Here is a 16,283-nt window from a genome sequence, read left to right on the forward strand (position 1 = left end):
GAGTCACAAACACTAAATGTGAGCCTTCTGGTCTTTGGGAGGAAATTGAAACGCTCTTTTAAGAAGTTGTGCAAACGCTGGTAAAATGTCACGTCCACACAGAAAGGTCCCAGCTGTGACTCAACATCTGAGACCTTCATGACGTGTGGCTGCAGGGCTAATACTGCAATATTGTAATGTGTGGTGTTTTTGTCATGACATACAATGTTTATTACGATACGTAAAAGTCCCCCTTTATCTACTGAATCTATGTTTAATTCAGCTCGGAGACATTGGGTCTCCAACCCCTAGATAAAGAAACCCCGCTGCTCTTCTCTCACCTAAGCAGGACTTTGGTTAAAGGGTTGATGCTTACGTGTAAGGACCCTTGTTTGGTGTGGGCTACAAGACCGCTGCACATGGACCAGAGTCTAGCCGTTAGCATAGCCACTGAGCCATTCTCTAATTTGATGATGCTAATCAACAAAGTTTGTCCCATGTCACCCTTTAAATCCTTAATACTCAATCATTTAAAAAAGAAAACGCCTCGGACAGCTGATTTGTCAATGACACAGCGGTAACACACATTACCCTTAAGGTTGGTTTATGCTTGACGCGTTCGCGAGGTCCGCACGGAAAAGTTGCGTCATTTTAACAACCACGCCCCTCCACCGCGCCTCCGCACGGCCCAAAATTTCCGCAACGCGCACCTCGGAAATTTTCTAAACACGCGGACGGACGGACGCGGAAAAACATGGCGGACCGGCAAGAACTAGTATGGCAGAGGTTGGTAAATACAGACATTTGTATGATTCAGCTCTCAGAGATCACCGTGATCAACATGTTGTTAATAATTCTTGGAGAGAAATAGCTCGCACTGTCGGAAACGACGAGAACGCTGTTAAAAATGCTGGAATGCCATGTTGTAAACAGTCATTTTTACTTCTACTATGGTGTAGTGTTGGATGCATGCCGTAGAGCTCCGTGCTGCCCCCTACAGTTTAGGAGACGAGCTGCACGAAATTAGAAATTTTCCGAGGTGCGCGTTGCGGAAACTCTGGGCCGTGCGGAGGCGCGGTGGAGGGGCGTGGTTGTTAAAATGACGCAAAATGACGCAACTTTTCCGCGCGGAGCCGTGCGGACCTCGCGGACGCGTCAAGCATAAACCAACCTTAAAACGCTGCGAGTTGTGAAGCGCGTTCCATCCGCGAGCCGCATCACCGCGCGGAAAGTGAACGCGTCAAGCATAAACTAAGCTTTACTGTTGACTTTCTGAACTACGCATCACCAATCCCATCTCAGTGAGCAAAAGCAGCAAATCCCAGTAAAAACCCTTTAAATAAAGTTTTCTTGAAACCACTTCAGGTAACGGAGCTGCTGCGGTTCTTAGCTAGCTTCTGTTGACTTGCTCTTCCTTGACCTTCTCTCTCTCCTGATGAACACTGAACCATTTCCTAGATGGGAGAGTGGGAGTTTAGCTGCAGCTTTATAGACAGGGTGTAAGTGCTAAATAGATGTTGTGTGATGTAATGATGACGGATTTGGTTTTTGTGGTGCCTTTCTGGTCGCCCAAAGCACTTTCCATTATTTGCACGCTCTCACATTCACTCACTGCTGGTGATGGTAAACTACTAGTAGCCACAGCCACCCTGGGGCAATCTGACATAGGCCAGGCTGCCATTAGCACCATCAGCTCCTCTGATCACCACCAATTTAGGAAAGTTAGGTCAAGTGTCCTGCCCAAGAACACAACAGCAGATTTCCCTGGAGGGAGCTGGGATTTATCCGGCAACCCTCTGATTTCTGGACAACCACTACCCCTTGTATTGAGCTAATATAATCAAGTACCCTCCTATACACGGGCTGCATGGTGGAGCAGCTGGTAGCTCTGTTTCCTTGTAGCAAAAAGGTCGCTGGTTCAAAACCCGACTGAAGCCTTTGTGCATGGAGTTAGCACGTTCTCCCCATTTGTTAGTGGGTTTTCTACAGGTGCTCCGGTTTCCTCCCACAGACCAAAAACATGCATGTGAGGTTACCTGGAGACTCTAGATCTCTCTAGGTGTGTGTGACTGGTTGTTTGTCTCTGTGTGTCCCTGTGATGGACTGCAGACATGTCCAGAGTGTCCCCTGTCTCTTGCCCGACGACTGCTGAAGTTGGACACCAGTTCCCCGTGACCCTACAGAGGATGAAGTGGTTAAATGCATGGATTGTTGTTTCCTAAACCCTGAATCCACTTTCCAAACTCAGCTGAGATGTTGAGAATGTTCCAGAAGTAAACAAATTGTTTGTGTAACATTTTTATTTGTTTCAACCTATAAAATAGAGGAAACCCCAGTTGTAATAAAGGGCCTTGTAGTAGAAAGAGGTGATACAAATATTGATGCCCCCCCCCGGGTAGAACCACAGCTCACCAGTAAAACACACCAGGACCAGCGTGTTAACTCACTCACTGCCAGCCGTTTCCTGATCACTAAAGGCTTTCGCTGCCAGCGTTTCTCACCATTTTTACTGTTTTTTAAGAGTCACAGAACGTTGCGCGCTAGTATGATGTCAATGCCAAAACAACCAAAACAAGGAGGAGACTCACCTCTTACATCAGGAAGAAGCCGCGTGTTTCGAGCGTTATCCGTTCTTTCATAATCCGTTGTCGAATTGTGATCGGCAGACGCTTTTCCGGTTCGCGTCTCACTTTTTTTACAGGAACGGCCCAAAACGATCTCCAAACACATGGATGTGTTGCTTCCTGATCATGTGATCTGTGACGTATGCGGATGAAGATCGGCTTCAGGGCTGAGATGTTTGTTCTCTCAGCGCGGGGGCTCGTTCCGATGCTCAAACAGTAAAAAAATGCAAATGACGACTTTAGTCGTCATTGGCAGTGAACGAGTTAAAGGTGAGCTACAGTAATCCCTCGCTACTTCGTGGTTCGTTCATCGCGGATTCGCTGCTTCGCGGATTTTTTCTTTGGAGCATTTTTCAGGGGGAATTCGCAGATTTGCGGTATTTTTCACTGATTCGCGGTATTTTTCTATGCGAAATATCAAGAAATTCTTGTTTTTTTCATCAATTTCATCATAAAATGCACTTTTTGTAATAAAACCAAAAAAAACAAGTAAAACAAATTTTTTTCTTGAGTTTTACCCACAAAAAGAGAATGTGATCATACGATAATTCAATATAGTACTGTATGTCAGACAGGTCAGCTGGATTCGGGAGTTGAGCTTGTAGGGAGCGTGGTGTCACAGACGCGGAAGTGAGAGCGTCGGTGAAACGCCGGCTGATCTGGGAAACCCCCGAGCGTTCGAGCGTCAACGAAGTGACACGGAAATGCCGGGCTTTCCAGAAGTAAGTAAGATAACTTACTATGAGCTGATAGTTCGTTGGATTGATCGGTAGGTTGGAAACTCTGATCATGAATCTGAAGAAACGATGACTGAGTGGTGAGCTGGAAAGGCGACTTCCGTTTATAGCCGCGGTTTGTGACGTAGGTGCGACGTGGAGGGAATCCCCGCGAGGGGCATGCTGGGAGTCCCTACTTCGCGGATTTTCACCTATTGCGGCCAGGTCTGGAACGCATCTACCGCGATAAACGAGGGATTACTGTAAACGTAAAACGTTTTGGGATTTCTGTCTGCGGTCAAATGTCAGAGACGGACTCGGATGTTTCAGGCTTCGGTCTGGCCAGTCCTCTCTTGCTGCCAACATTCTGGAGAGGATCCAGTACTGTTGCAGCCTGATGCTCCAGAATCAGACTGTGTCACAGTCTCCTGGAGATTAGCCCACTCCGAGGTTTAGTTCTGCCGTGGGAATGACGTAACTTTTACCCAACAGGAACGTGTGGCTGTTCTGTTCTTACTTGTGATTTAACAGCCTCTGTACGTACTTAGTCTTTGCTTCTGTTTGAAGAGTAACTTGGACAGATGCTTTGGTGAATCGCTTTCGGTTTTCTCTAAAGCTCATTTCTGCACAGATATTACTCACCTGAACAGCTGTGAGCTGTCTGATGCTGGAATTTGTTTGCATAGCAATATGTTCTGTAGGCCTAAAATAGATCATTTTACCAAATAATCTGAGCTGGCTCAAAAGTTCATATAATTTAAAATAAATTAAACAACTTTAACCTTCTTAATGAACATTTTAAACCTCCTGATAAGTAAAATGATTCGTTTCTCTTCCATCCTGATGGCGTACATCTCTAAATGTAACACTAGCCATGTTTACATGTTCCAAATTTCCCGAATCCGATTCAAGTGTTGGTTGATCGAAAATCCAGAATCTCTGTTTACATGCACACTAACTAAAATGATCCATTCATGCCATGAGTGTATTCAATCAGATTAAACCGGTTGAGCATGCACAGAGTTGTCTTTCCCAGAAAAAAAAAGTAAACAGACGCCATGAAACCAAATGAAAAATGTAAAAAGCTCCTGCTTTCCTGATTCATTTAATAATTTTAATGATTTCATTTTGCTCCTCGAAGTTACGTTTTCTTCAGTAAATAACTGCAGGTTTATGCTGCGTTTTACTGTTGACAATATTAAAATAAGGGACGTTTATCCTTGTCTCTTCCTCTTGATCAGCTGGTCCGCGGGTCTGACGTGACGGCTGGGCTGGGCGCAGCGCTGCGCGAAGCGGGGTGGGGGGTTCAGACCCATGATTCATTACTGAGCTCCGTTGTGGCTTATTAATAAAACGTATCAATCAGCCGAAACTGTTGAGCAAAGTTGGTTCGAACTAAATAACAGGAGATGTTTAGAAAGTTTTGAAGCTGGTTCATCATGTGTTAAACGAGCCGCATCTCATGTTTTTACATAGATATGAATTTACTGTCACCCACAACATTTAACTGAGGATGTTTTTCTACTCATCAGCCTCCTTAAAGAGCAAGTCACCCCCTACCAGAGTCTAACTCCACTCCCACTTCCTGTTTGAAAAATGCAACAAATGCTGTTGCCTGGCAGACCGAGAGGGCGGAGCCGCTAACAAATACACACACACTCAGGCTCACGACAGCATTGTGACATCATAATGTACCAGTTTACATCATAGCATACCTCTTAGCCAATAGCGATGGCAGATTTAAATTAAAATACAGTGCAGAGTTTTTACCTGACAACGGCACAACACTGCCAGTTTTAGGCAGAACATTTAAATTTTAACTAAGATGCACTGAAGTGCCAAATTATTGACGACTCATGTCTGCAGCACGATTAGACACTCGTTTATTTAGTTTATCAGCAAAAAAAAGTTTATTTGGGGATGACTTGCTCTTTAAAGAGCAAGTCACCCCCTACCAGAGTATTACTCCACTCCCACTTCCTGTTAAGGGCGGAGCCGCTAACACACACACACACACACACACACACACACACACACACACACACACACACACACACACACACACACCACACACACACACACACACACACAATGACATTGTGACATCATATGGTACCAGCTAATGTTCTAGGGTACCTCTTAGCCAATAGCGATGGCAGATTTAAATTCAAGTGCAGTGCAGAGTTTTTACCTGACAACAGCACAACACTGACAGTTTTAGGCAGAAGATTTAAATTTTAACTAAATTGCACCAAAGCGCTAAACTATTGACTACACGTGTCTGCAGCACGATTGGTCATACCTTTATATAGTTTATCAGGGAAAAAAAAGTTGATTTGGGAGTGACTTGCTCTTTTAACTCAAACCAGGTGTGTGTAACCGGTGTTACCCTGTCTTCTTTACGAGCACGTCTCCATCCACCTGCTGCAGAACCAGCTGCGCTGCGTACACAGAAACAGGATATGTGCTGCAAACACGAAATGAATCTGTGTGCTTCCAGTACAGACTTGAACATGTTTGTCGAATAATTTGTGCAATAATCAGATTTTTATTTTACTTCCACAAAATGCAAGTTCTGGATTAGATATTACAGAAACGGGGACGGCATGCCATCGTATTTAAAAGCCGGCGCTCGTTAATTAGGCCGTCATTTTTTAAGTCAGGTAGTCTAAATTAGGGCTGCAGCTATCGAATATTTTTGTAATCGAGTACTCTATCGAATTGATTAATCGAGTACTCTAATAAATTACTCTTTTGCGTTTGTAAACCATTATATCAAATAACATGTTATAAAATACGAAAGACCTCTTAAAATTAGCACGTAATTGCCAGTTATTTTTCAAGTTTTATTCAAATTTAGTTTTCAAAACTTCAGCACTTCAACTTTACTTCACAGTAAACAAATGCGAGCGGCTGCGGCCCAAACCGCACCAGAACTGCTCACGGCGCATACGCAAACATGGCTCGCCAGCTGTTTCCCTATTAACACACGTCCGTTTTAATTTCTACACTTTTTTTTGTCTCACACTAACAAGGAATGTAGAGAAAGCATGTTTGCCGTGGTTATGTCAAATTATACTGATCACAAAACATTTATTTACTTTCTTTCGTTTTCCTCCGCCACTCATAAACACCCGTGTCCTCCTGCAGCGATCCTGAGGGACAACGGACATCAATAACAACAGAGTAAAAAGTCCGACGTGTTGTAAAAACTGCTATTTTTAGCACATTTTAAGTCCGACGTGTTGCTACCAGACGTACGGTGTGAGCTGAAACTGAGTGCTACAAATGAAAAAGTTGCACAGTGTCTGCAGAATATATAGAAATACAGGCTAAAATGCATTATCTTGTAGAGGCTCCGAGTCCGCTTGCAGAAGTGACATTTACATGTGGATGTTTCCTGGTCAGGTGCTGCAGCATGGAGGATGTGGTGTTGTGGTCGGCTAAATCCATTTTACAGTATTTACACTGGACTACGTTTTCCGCCTGACGAAGTGAAAAATGGTCCCACACCTTTGGCATTTTTTGTCTTTTTCACACTCCACCGGGGTCCACGTTGTCCGCCGTGGCTTAAAAGAAAGTAAAGTTAAGCCATGAATTAATTAAACATGAATTAAACGAAGCCTCGAGGCAGAGAATTTGACTCGAGGATTTTTTTTGTACTCGAGTTATTCGAGGTACTCGAGGAATCGTTTCAGCCCTGGTCTAAATGACGCTGGGAGGCTCGCTGGCTGTTGCACACAGCGGGCGTTATTTTACTCCAACAATCCAAATGGCTGTGGTCATGCACGTCAATCGGAATGGGGATCGGACAAAACCACCTCTCTCAATCGGATTGAAATTTCATTCCGGTCGAATCGGATCAGAACATTCCGATTGACATGTTTACATGCAGAATTTTTTATTTGATTGGGCGTTCAATCCGATTAAATGTGCGCATGTAAACGTGGCTAGTGTTCTATCTTTGTTGCTCTGACTCCCAGCTACGCAACACTTTCCTCTCGCTGGTGTTTGGTCTCGGGCCTTCGGGTCTATCTTGTTTTAATCAACACTTATCTTGATGTAAACACTGATGCCTGATAAGACAAAATGGCAACAAAGTTTGAAGTGCTGTAACCGTATTATCAAGTAACCACAGGCCCTGGCTGGGCTGTACATGCATGCTCCTCTAGCCACAGTCAGGATAGCAGCAAATATGTTATTAATAATCAAAGCATGAGAGATAAACCACCAAGCATGCCATCTTCAAGGCTCCGTCTCAGGGGTGAGCTCAGAGTGGAGTTTAGGCGCCGACAGGCCCAGACAGGCCCAGGCGGAGAGGCATTCACATTCTAACCCTCTTCTGATGAGTCGCCTCTTTTCCTGTAGAAGCTTAGTTTGCTTTGCCCTGAAGCCGAAGGTTTCTTTTTCCTTTCTCAGAGTTTATCTTGTTGATGGTTAATGTTCTGAAATGACTTATTATCTGTGAAAGTCCCGGGGCAACGGGGTAACAGAGGAGAGCTCACTTGGCTGTCCCACCAAGTTGTACGTCCTCCTAAATGATCTAAGGTGGCGAAAGGTGCTCAGAGTTTAGCTGTCTTCAGCAGTACGCGGGCCAAATCCGCCTCGCTCTTCCAGTAAGTGTTTTGTCCCCTTCAGTCCACAGACCAGTCAGACATGGCAGTCAGTGAGGGAGCTGACATTTCGGTCTTTGAATAGAACGCGTCTGGCCTTCTCACTTCTGCCCTTTCCCCCTCATTAAAAGCTGTATGTGGTCTCTGACAGGCACGTTTGGCCGTATCTTCCACGGAGTGCTGCTGGATGAAAAGGATCCCACAAAGGAAAAACAGGTCTTTGTGAAGACGGTGAAAGGTACGCAGCCTCTGCTGTAACTCAGTCATGAAACAGGAATAACTAATGCCGTCGCTGCTGCTCTTTGGTCTGCTCGTCAAATTTCAGCTTCATGTCAAAAATAACGTCCAGATTAAGAACAGCAAATTGTGTTAATAAACAAACAAGTTTTAACTGTTTCTTGGTGAACCTCACCTTTGTTAAGCTGTGCTGATGATCCCTCGGCCATCGACAGGGTAGGACTGTTGAGTCAGCAGTGAGCCCAGAGTGAGAAGTCTTCATCATGGTGGTAATTAGTGAAGTTCTCTACAGCATCACACTCTGCTGTGATCTTCTGCCTAAAATTAATAAACATAAATAATCCACGGTGCGACGGTGGCACAGAAGTGCACTGAGGAGTTGAATGTGTGTGAATCAGAATCAGTATCAGAATAGGTTTATTGCCATTGTCAGTGAACAAACAATTCACAAACTAGGAACTTGCTTCGGTACTAACGTGCTACATATAACATGAATAATAAGATTAAAAATAGAATAAAATATAATAAAACTAGCATAAAACTTTCAGCTAAAAAAAAGGGGGCAGGTAATGGTAACGTGAATGACCGATTGTGTTGTAGTGCACGTTGGGGGGGGGGGGGGGGGGGGGGGGGGGTCCTGGACTCTAGAAAGTGCTATATCAAATACAGGACACTTCTTATTTCCTGTAGTAGGGTGTGGGTGTTTAGTTTTACTGCGGTGTTTTTGTTTTTATCCTGTTTTGTAGAGTCTATAACATTTGGCATTTCTTTAACTTGACACACACCCGATAAAAAAATTAGTAAATTAGATAACACAGAATATGTTTAGATCTGTGGCAGCTTAGCTGGTTTTAATCTGACAGCAACACGCCGTACGGCCTAGATGTAATCTTCAAAGATTTTTCTTCAGATAGGGAGATTTTAGCTGTAGGGAACAGTGATGTATGGTTACCATGGTTACCGTAATAAGACACTGGCCGTTAAACATGTTTGCTGATCATTTTACATTTTTACAATGAAAATGAGGAGTGTTTTAATCCAGCTTTGATTGAAGCTGGTGCTGGGCGTGTGTCCGCTGTAGCTGCCGTTGCCCCCTTCAGAGTATTTTCTGTTTCGTGCTGCAGGATTGCATGCCAGTGAAAGGGCTGCGCTGGGTTAAACAGTCCATTTCTTTTTCTCTGCCAGTTGCCTTTTGACCCCTCTGCTCTCTGGATGTTTACTCAGAGTGGGGTGGATACCACTCTGTGAACGATTTCCTCGTGCCACTTATGGCTTTGTTAAACTCTTTACTTCCTTCTCATGTGCCTCCTGGGAAGGGAACAATACTTCATTTCCAGAGTAGCAGCCGATGGCAAAGCTGCACACACAGATTAAAAACTAAGACAGCAGAGTTTCCATATAGCATTTCCCACTACTAATGACTGCTGGCGGAGCAGTCGCTCATGAAAGAGATTCAACCAAAACCGTGTGTGGTTAGAAAATAAACGCATCCTTGTGTTTCCGGCTGTCACCACTCACTCCAGTTGGTGTTAGTAATGTGATTCTAATTAAACCCACAGATCATGCCTCCGAGGTGCAGGTGACCATGATGCTGACTGAAAGCTGCAAACTTAGAGGACTCCATCATAGGTAAGCTGTCAAAGTTTTTAAAGATGGCCTTCACTCGTTTCAATAAATGTGCACGCCTCGCGAGTCATTTTCTGTTGAAGAAAGCTCTGGAGCTCCTGTTTCATAGCCTGACCGGCCAGACTTGCCCTCTGTTTAATTCTGCACAGAGAAAGAGTCTGGTTACTCACAGGCAAAGAGGCACTTGAGGGGCGGGACTAGGCAGCTCAAAAATAACCAATCAGAAAAAAGACTGAAATGCCGACTGTACCGCGACGCTGTAGTTTCTTTTTAACCGGAGCAAAAAATGGCGTCTGGCAACGGCACAAACATCTTTTTTTTTTTTTTTAGAAGAAATGCTTTTAGCGCTTCTACTCGTGGTTTTAGAGACATTCAAGTCATTTGGAACAGAGGAAAGAGTCGCAGCGAACTCCACTTCAGACTCCATGTTCGACAAACCCGGCGTTATGGTGTGTGACGTACGCGACTCAGCGCTGATTGGCTTGGTTAGAATTCTCAGGAGGTGGGGTTATTTGAATAGGAGAGTTCTCAGACCCTTTCTCTGTGCAGAATTAAACAGAGGAGGAGTCTGGCAGGCCAGGCTACCTGTTTTAGGAAGTAGGAGATAGCAGTAGGAGTAGAAAACGGCAGGATTTACTTATTAATATTCATGATATGTGAACATCTCGCGTCGGATTGGCTAACAGCAAAAGGACTCTTCCGCTGTCTCCGTTTGTTGTTCTTTCTTGGGTAAAAAATGCAACATGATGTTTTATCTCTGCACCAGCCAGACACCAGATGTTGTGGAATTGCTAATGCTAGTAGTTAGCTTCTATGAGCCAAGATGCACAATGTGGGCAATGAAGAGAAACTCAGGCTGACTGAGATGAAAAAGAAAAAGTATTACACGTTTGTCAGTGAACCTCATCTTGAAGAAGTTATTGTTTATTTACTCTGCTTTTTATTAAAAGTAAACAAATATAAATAAAAAATCTAACTGCACTAAGACACTTAGGCCTAGTCCACACGTAGCCGGGTTTTTTAAAAACGAATATCCGCCCCTCCAAAAACTTGCATCCACACCACCGCGTTTTAAAAACAAGCTCTGTCCACACGTACCCGGATAAATACGTTGTTAAGGACATGCCAGACCTGTAGGGGGCAGTACGTCCCCCGTTCTTAACCTCGTCCTTCGTCTGTGGTCTTCCACAAGGAGCAGTAATTCTGCTTGCAAAAACAAACAAGCAGAAAGCGCTTGGACGATTGATGGATCGGGTAGTGACAGAGCGCAGCTCTGAGGGCATCCATGCTGTCGGCTAGTGTAAACACATTTCGCACACGTGATGTCAGCATTTTTTTGTCGCGGAAAGTGACGTTGCGGACCTTAAAACTCCGGTTTTGTCTGTCCACACGCAGACACCCAAAACGGAGAAAACGCAGATCTTCACTTTGGCCGGAGTTTTTAAAAAGATCCGTTTTCGTGTGAAAAAACTCCGTTTTTGTGTGGATGACAGGCCAAAACGCAGAAAAATATCTACGTTTTGGCAGATCCCCGGCTACGTGTGGACAGGGCCCTAGTCTAACCTGGTTTGTGTGTCAGAGTCTTCTTAGCTGGTTCCCTGTCTCATAGCTAGGCCTTGAAAAACTTTGGACATTGACCTTTTTGCTTCTTCACTCAAACATGCGCCTGACGATTTCAGAAGAGGTTATGAAATGACGCTTTGAGTCAAAAGTCATCTTGAGGAGCACATTTGTCAGTAAAAGTCCTGAAGCTGATTCTAAGAAAGCTGTTTTCACTTGGCGAATGTCAAAAAGTGTTATAAAGTTAAAGTCCCACAGTCATCATCACACAGTGGTGAAATTGCATCTCCGCATTTGACCCACCCCCGTGGGGAGCGGTGAGCTGCAGCTGTGGCTGCGCTCAGGATCTATTTGATGGTTTAATCCTCCAATCCAGAGGAAGAAAACTCCTAGAGGTCATGCAGGTCCTGGTGCATCAAAACGTATGCTCATACCTTATTTTGAGGGTTTGTTTTGCTTGTGCTTAAGCTCTTCCAAAGGGTGAAAGGCAGGTGCAGGTGAAATCTCTGTGTTTATGTACGTGCGTGTGTGTGTGTGTGTGTGTTTTAATGAGATATTGGACAAAAGCTACTTAAACTTTAAAAATGCTGATTATGCTTCTTCAACTGACACGATTGGAGTTGAAAAAAAAACGTCCTCACGAATGCTGTTCATATTTTTGTCTACCGCCCAGAGAGGTGCTAGCTTTACCAAACACAAAGCTGACCATAATGCAGTTGATTTTGTGGATGTTGAACCGAATCGGGTGTTGCTTTTGTACATGATGTTATTGTCTAACCCTGGTATGAAAGATGGCAGGTGAGATGCATTCCTTCCAGAAGTTACTTTATTTTCTGTTTCCTGGAGACATCAGGAGCTACTGCTGGGATCTTGAGTAAAACAGGATATAATTTAACAAACAGAGAAAAGGTTGTCTGGGTATTTATGTTTATGTGTTTAGCAGACGCTTTTGTCCAAAGCGACTTACAAGTGATAACCGGCATGTTGCCCTTGAGGCTAACAACAACAACAACAACAACTTGACATCAATCATGGAGAGGAGGGAACAAGGAGTGGACAGTAGAGAGGGGGGACGGGTGCAGGGAGGGTGCTAGTTAAGAAGATGCTCTCTGAAGAGAAGGGTCCTCAGGAGTTTCTTGAAAATTGAAAAGGAAGCCCCTGTTCTGGTAGTGCTTGGTAGGTCATTCCACATTTGTGGAACGATGAATGAGAAGAGTCTGGATTGTCCTGAGCGTGGTGTAGGCACTGCTAGCCGATGATCCTGTGATGACCGGAGCGGCCGGGCCGAGACGTAAGCCTTTGCAAGAGGATTCAGGTAGATGGGGGCCGTACCATCACGGACTTTGTATGCTAGTGTTAGCAATTTGAATTTGATGCGTGCTGCTAGCGGTAGCCAGTGGAGCTCAATGAACAGAGGGGTGACGTGTGCTCTTTTTGGCTGATTGAAGACCAGACGCGCTGCTGCGTTCTGGACCATTTGAAGAGGTCTCACAGTACAGCCTGGAAGACCAGTTAGAAGGGCGTTGCAGTAATCGAGGCGGGAGATGACAGTAGATTGCACCAGGAGCTGGGTGGCATGTTGTGTTACCCCGGCTTTCCATGGGAGCCGGCAGCAGCACGTCATAGCTGCTGATAGGAACCGCTGTGGTCAACAGAGCCTTTTCCACTGGAGCCGTCAGCAGCGCGAGTCGGCCGCGTCTCAGGAGCAGCATGTCGCGGCCTTTACGCGCCGGTTCTATTTTCTACGCGCGACGCCTCTGAAACGGGTCAAGTTCGGCATTTTTGGGGAAGGAAAGACAGGAAATCGGACGCGGAAATCAGATTTTCAGAATAAAGAACGTACTGCCTTCCAGTTGCTTTACTTTAAAAAAGGTTACTAACTGTGCGTCCCCGTGAGAAGTTATCACCTAGCTAGCGGTCTCCTTTGTTTTTCAGGTCCGTATTGGCGATTATAAAACGGACAGAACATAAAACACAAACCATGTTGTAATTTTCTCCTGCTTGTTGTTGTGTTTACTGACGAAGTCACTCGTGTGACTTCGTGCTCTGTCGGTGACAGCTGCTCCCCTGCTGCTTCGCGTCTCGTGGGAAGGGCCAAGCAGCAGCTAGACGTGCTGCTGCAGTAACGTGCTGCTGACGGCTCCTGTGGAAACCCAGGGTTAGGTATGGTCTGATCTTTCGTCTGTTATAAAGTGCAAAGCGGCATGAACGGGCAACAGAGGCAACATGATCATTAAAGCTCAGGTGTTCATCAATCACAACACCCAGATTTCGAACTGCCTTTGAAGGAGCCAGAGATAGGAAGTCATTTTGGATTGAGATATCGTGCTGTATGGATGGTTTTGCTGGGATGACAAGTAGTTCAGTTTTAGAGAGGTTGAGTTGGAGATGGTGGGATTTCATCCATTTTGATATGTCAGAGAGACAGTTTGATATTAGTGCAGAGACAGTGTGGTCGTCCGGTGGAAATGACAGATAGAGCTGGGTGTCGTCTGCATAGCAGTGGTAGGAGAAGCCCTGTGATCAACTGATCTCACCCAGTGAGGTGGTGTGTATGGCAAAGAGAAGAGGTCCTAGTACAGAGCCCTGGGGGACTCCTGTGGCAAGATGGTGCACGGTAGAGGATTGTCCAAGCCAAGATACACTGAATGATCATCCTGTGAGGTACGATTCAAACCAGGCGTGTGCTTTCTCTTTGATGCCCATGCTAGAGAGTGTGGACAAAAGGAAGCCATGGTTGACAGTGTCAGATGCAGCCGATAAGTCGAGCAGGATAAGCACTGAGGATTTGCCTGTCGCTCTAGCTTCTTTTAAGGATTCCGTCACTGCTAACAGAGCCGTTTCAGTGGAGTGGCCCTTTTTGAACCCAGATTGGTAAGGGTCAAGCAGACAGTTTTGTGAGAGGTACTCTGTGATCTGCTTGAAAGCCACCCTTTCAATGATTTTGGACAGAAAAGGGAGGAGAGAGATAGGTCGGTAGTTCTCCACATGATTTGGAGGAAGAGATGTTTTTTTTAGTAGCGGTTTAACCTGAGCATGCTTGAGAGAGGTGGGAAATGTACCAGATGTGTGTGTGTGTGTGTGTGTGTGTGTGTGTGTGTGTGTGTGTGTGTGTGTGTGTGTGTGTGTGTGTGTGTGTTTTTTTATGTTTTTGTGTGTGTGTGTGTGTGTGTGTGTGTGTGTGTGTGTTCAGATTTACAGACACAGGCGTGTGAACACACACACACTCACACACACACAGAGCTTAAGTAAAGGTGACGCTCATCAGTGTTGTTTCCTCCCCTGCTGCCTACAGAAACCTGCTGCCCATAAGCCATGTGTGTATAGAGGATGGGGAGAAACCCATGATGCTGCTGCCCTTCATGGCCTGGGGGAATCTCAAACTCTTTTTGCGCCAGTGCAAGCTAGCTGAAGCTAACAACCCTCAGGTGAGACTTCCCCCCACAATTCACTCTCTGGAGATGTCAGCTAAATAAAGATTAAACAACGTAAAAGCCTCCTTCGACACATCGAGACATTTGTTAGGCACTTAAAATAATTTGCCTTAATTAGAAGCAATTCCACATTCAGTTTCAAACATGAAGAAGTGTTTTGGTAGCAGCAGTCATCTGAAAGTGGCACTTACAGCTTCTGCCGTTCACCGGGTTGTTATCAGACTGTTTATGTAGCTTTCCAGCTTCGGGCGTTTGTGCAGGTGAAGCTGGAGAGTCTTTGATCAAGATCCAACATACTGATGTAGCAAACATTTCACAATCACAAGATGAAGCTTGTCTTCTGTTTGCATTCATCTAAACCCCTTTGTGAGGCTTCTGGCTGCATGTCTGCACCTTCCTTCTCTCCAGTTTCAGTCCGGCAGCTGCAGGAGACAGAGTCATTAAGTTGTGCTGTTGATGTCAGCATGGAGCGGTACGTCTGGGCTGCTTTTGCGGCAGATGACAGGGCTGCTGTATCGGGCAAAGTATTGTTTATATGTTTATCTTTGCTCTTTTTCACCTCACAACAGTGATTTTATTTGATCGTTCTAATTCTCTGTTGGTCTCACAGGTGATTTTCCTCTGTTGTGGTCAAGTGCAGTTCAATTTAGGTTTTATTCACCAAAAATGTATAAATCATACATTTATGTGCTGCAGAAGCGACATGAGTTTACTTTTATTGTTTATTCTCGGCTACTGAGGATGTTTAGGAACATTGTGAACAGCCAGGGGTCTTTTCCCCAACACACCTGCTGGTTGGTCTATTGTCTGAGCAGGTCGCACCCCGTAGCAGCGGACCTGCTGCCTTCTTTGAGCTTTCTGCATCAGATGTCCGGCTCAATGCTGCTTACAATGTTTTTCAACGGATATTTCATCTATTTCCAAGTGTGCTTCTGTCTAAAAGTTATAAATAATGACGTCAGAAATGAATTCCTGAACAGCCCATGTTGTCTGTGTCTTTATTTGAACATGCGTGCATACACATAGTAATACACACAACATAAGTCACTTCTCCTCGTTTTTTAAATGTTTTAATTCACATGTTCAAAAGGGAGTAGGAAGAAGCATCAGCTTATTTAATCCCACCCCTTTCTCGACATCAACTAACTAATAGTTATTTGATGTTATCTGGTAGTTTTTTTGCTAATGACTTTGCAACATATTCACACAAATGGCACATGGTTTATCAAGATCATATCATAAACGCAAACATTTTGTGTTCAGGCACACACTTTTGGACCTTCTTCCTTGTACTTGGTAAACATCACGAGTTGAAGCCTTTTTTAAACAGCATCATGTTTGGACATCGCTTCAATTCATCACTCATAATGTTCCACAGTTTCACACACACACACACACACACACACACACACACACACACACACACACACACACACACATACACACACACACACACACTGAAAGTTTTTAATGTTGTTCGGACTCGAGCATGTT

General features: G+C 44.7%; 1 protein-coding gene across 3 annotated transcripts in view; it reads left to right on the forward strand.

The window, feature by feature from the left end:
- The window catches only part of ryk (receptor like tyrosine kinase), a 74,193-nt gene that overhangs the window by 42,613 nt on the left and 15,297 nt on the right, over positions 1–16,283 (forward strand). For all 3 annotated transcript variants that reach the window (XM_054749661.2, XM_070545887.1, XM_054749662.2), the window contains 3 exons: positions 8,084–8,170; positions 9,729–9,798; positions 14,651–14,783. In XM_054749661.2, the coding sequence (XP_054605636.1) occupies positions 8,084–8,170; positions 9,729–9,798; positions 14,651–14,783 (290 nt within the window). The remainder of the gene's footprint in view (positions 1–8,083; positions 8,171–9,728; positions 9,799–14,650; positions 14,784–16,283) is intronic.

This window comes from Nothobranchius furzeri, chromosome 16, assembly GCF_043380555.1.
Source record: "Nothobranchius furzeri strain GRZ-AD chromosome 16, NfurGRZ-RIMD1, whole genome shotgun sequence".
NCBI lineage: Eukaryota > Metazoa > Chordata > Actinopteri > Cyprinodontiformes > Nothobranchiidae > Nothobranchius > Nothobranchius furzeri.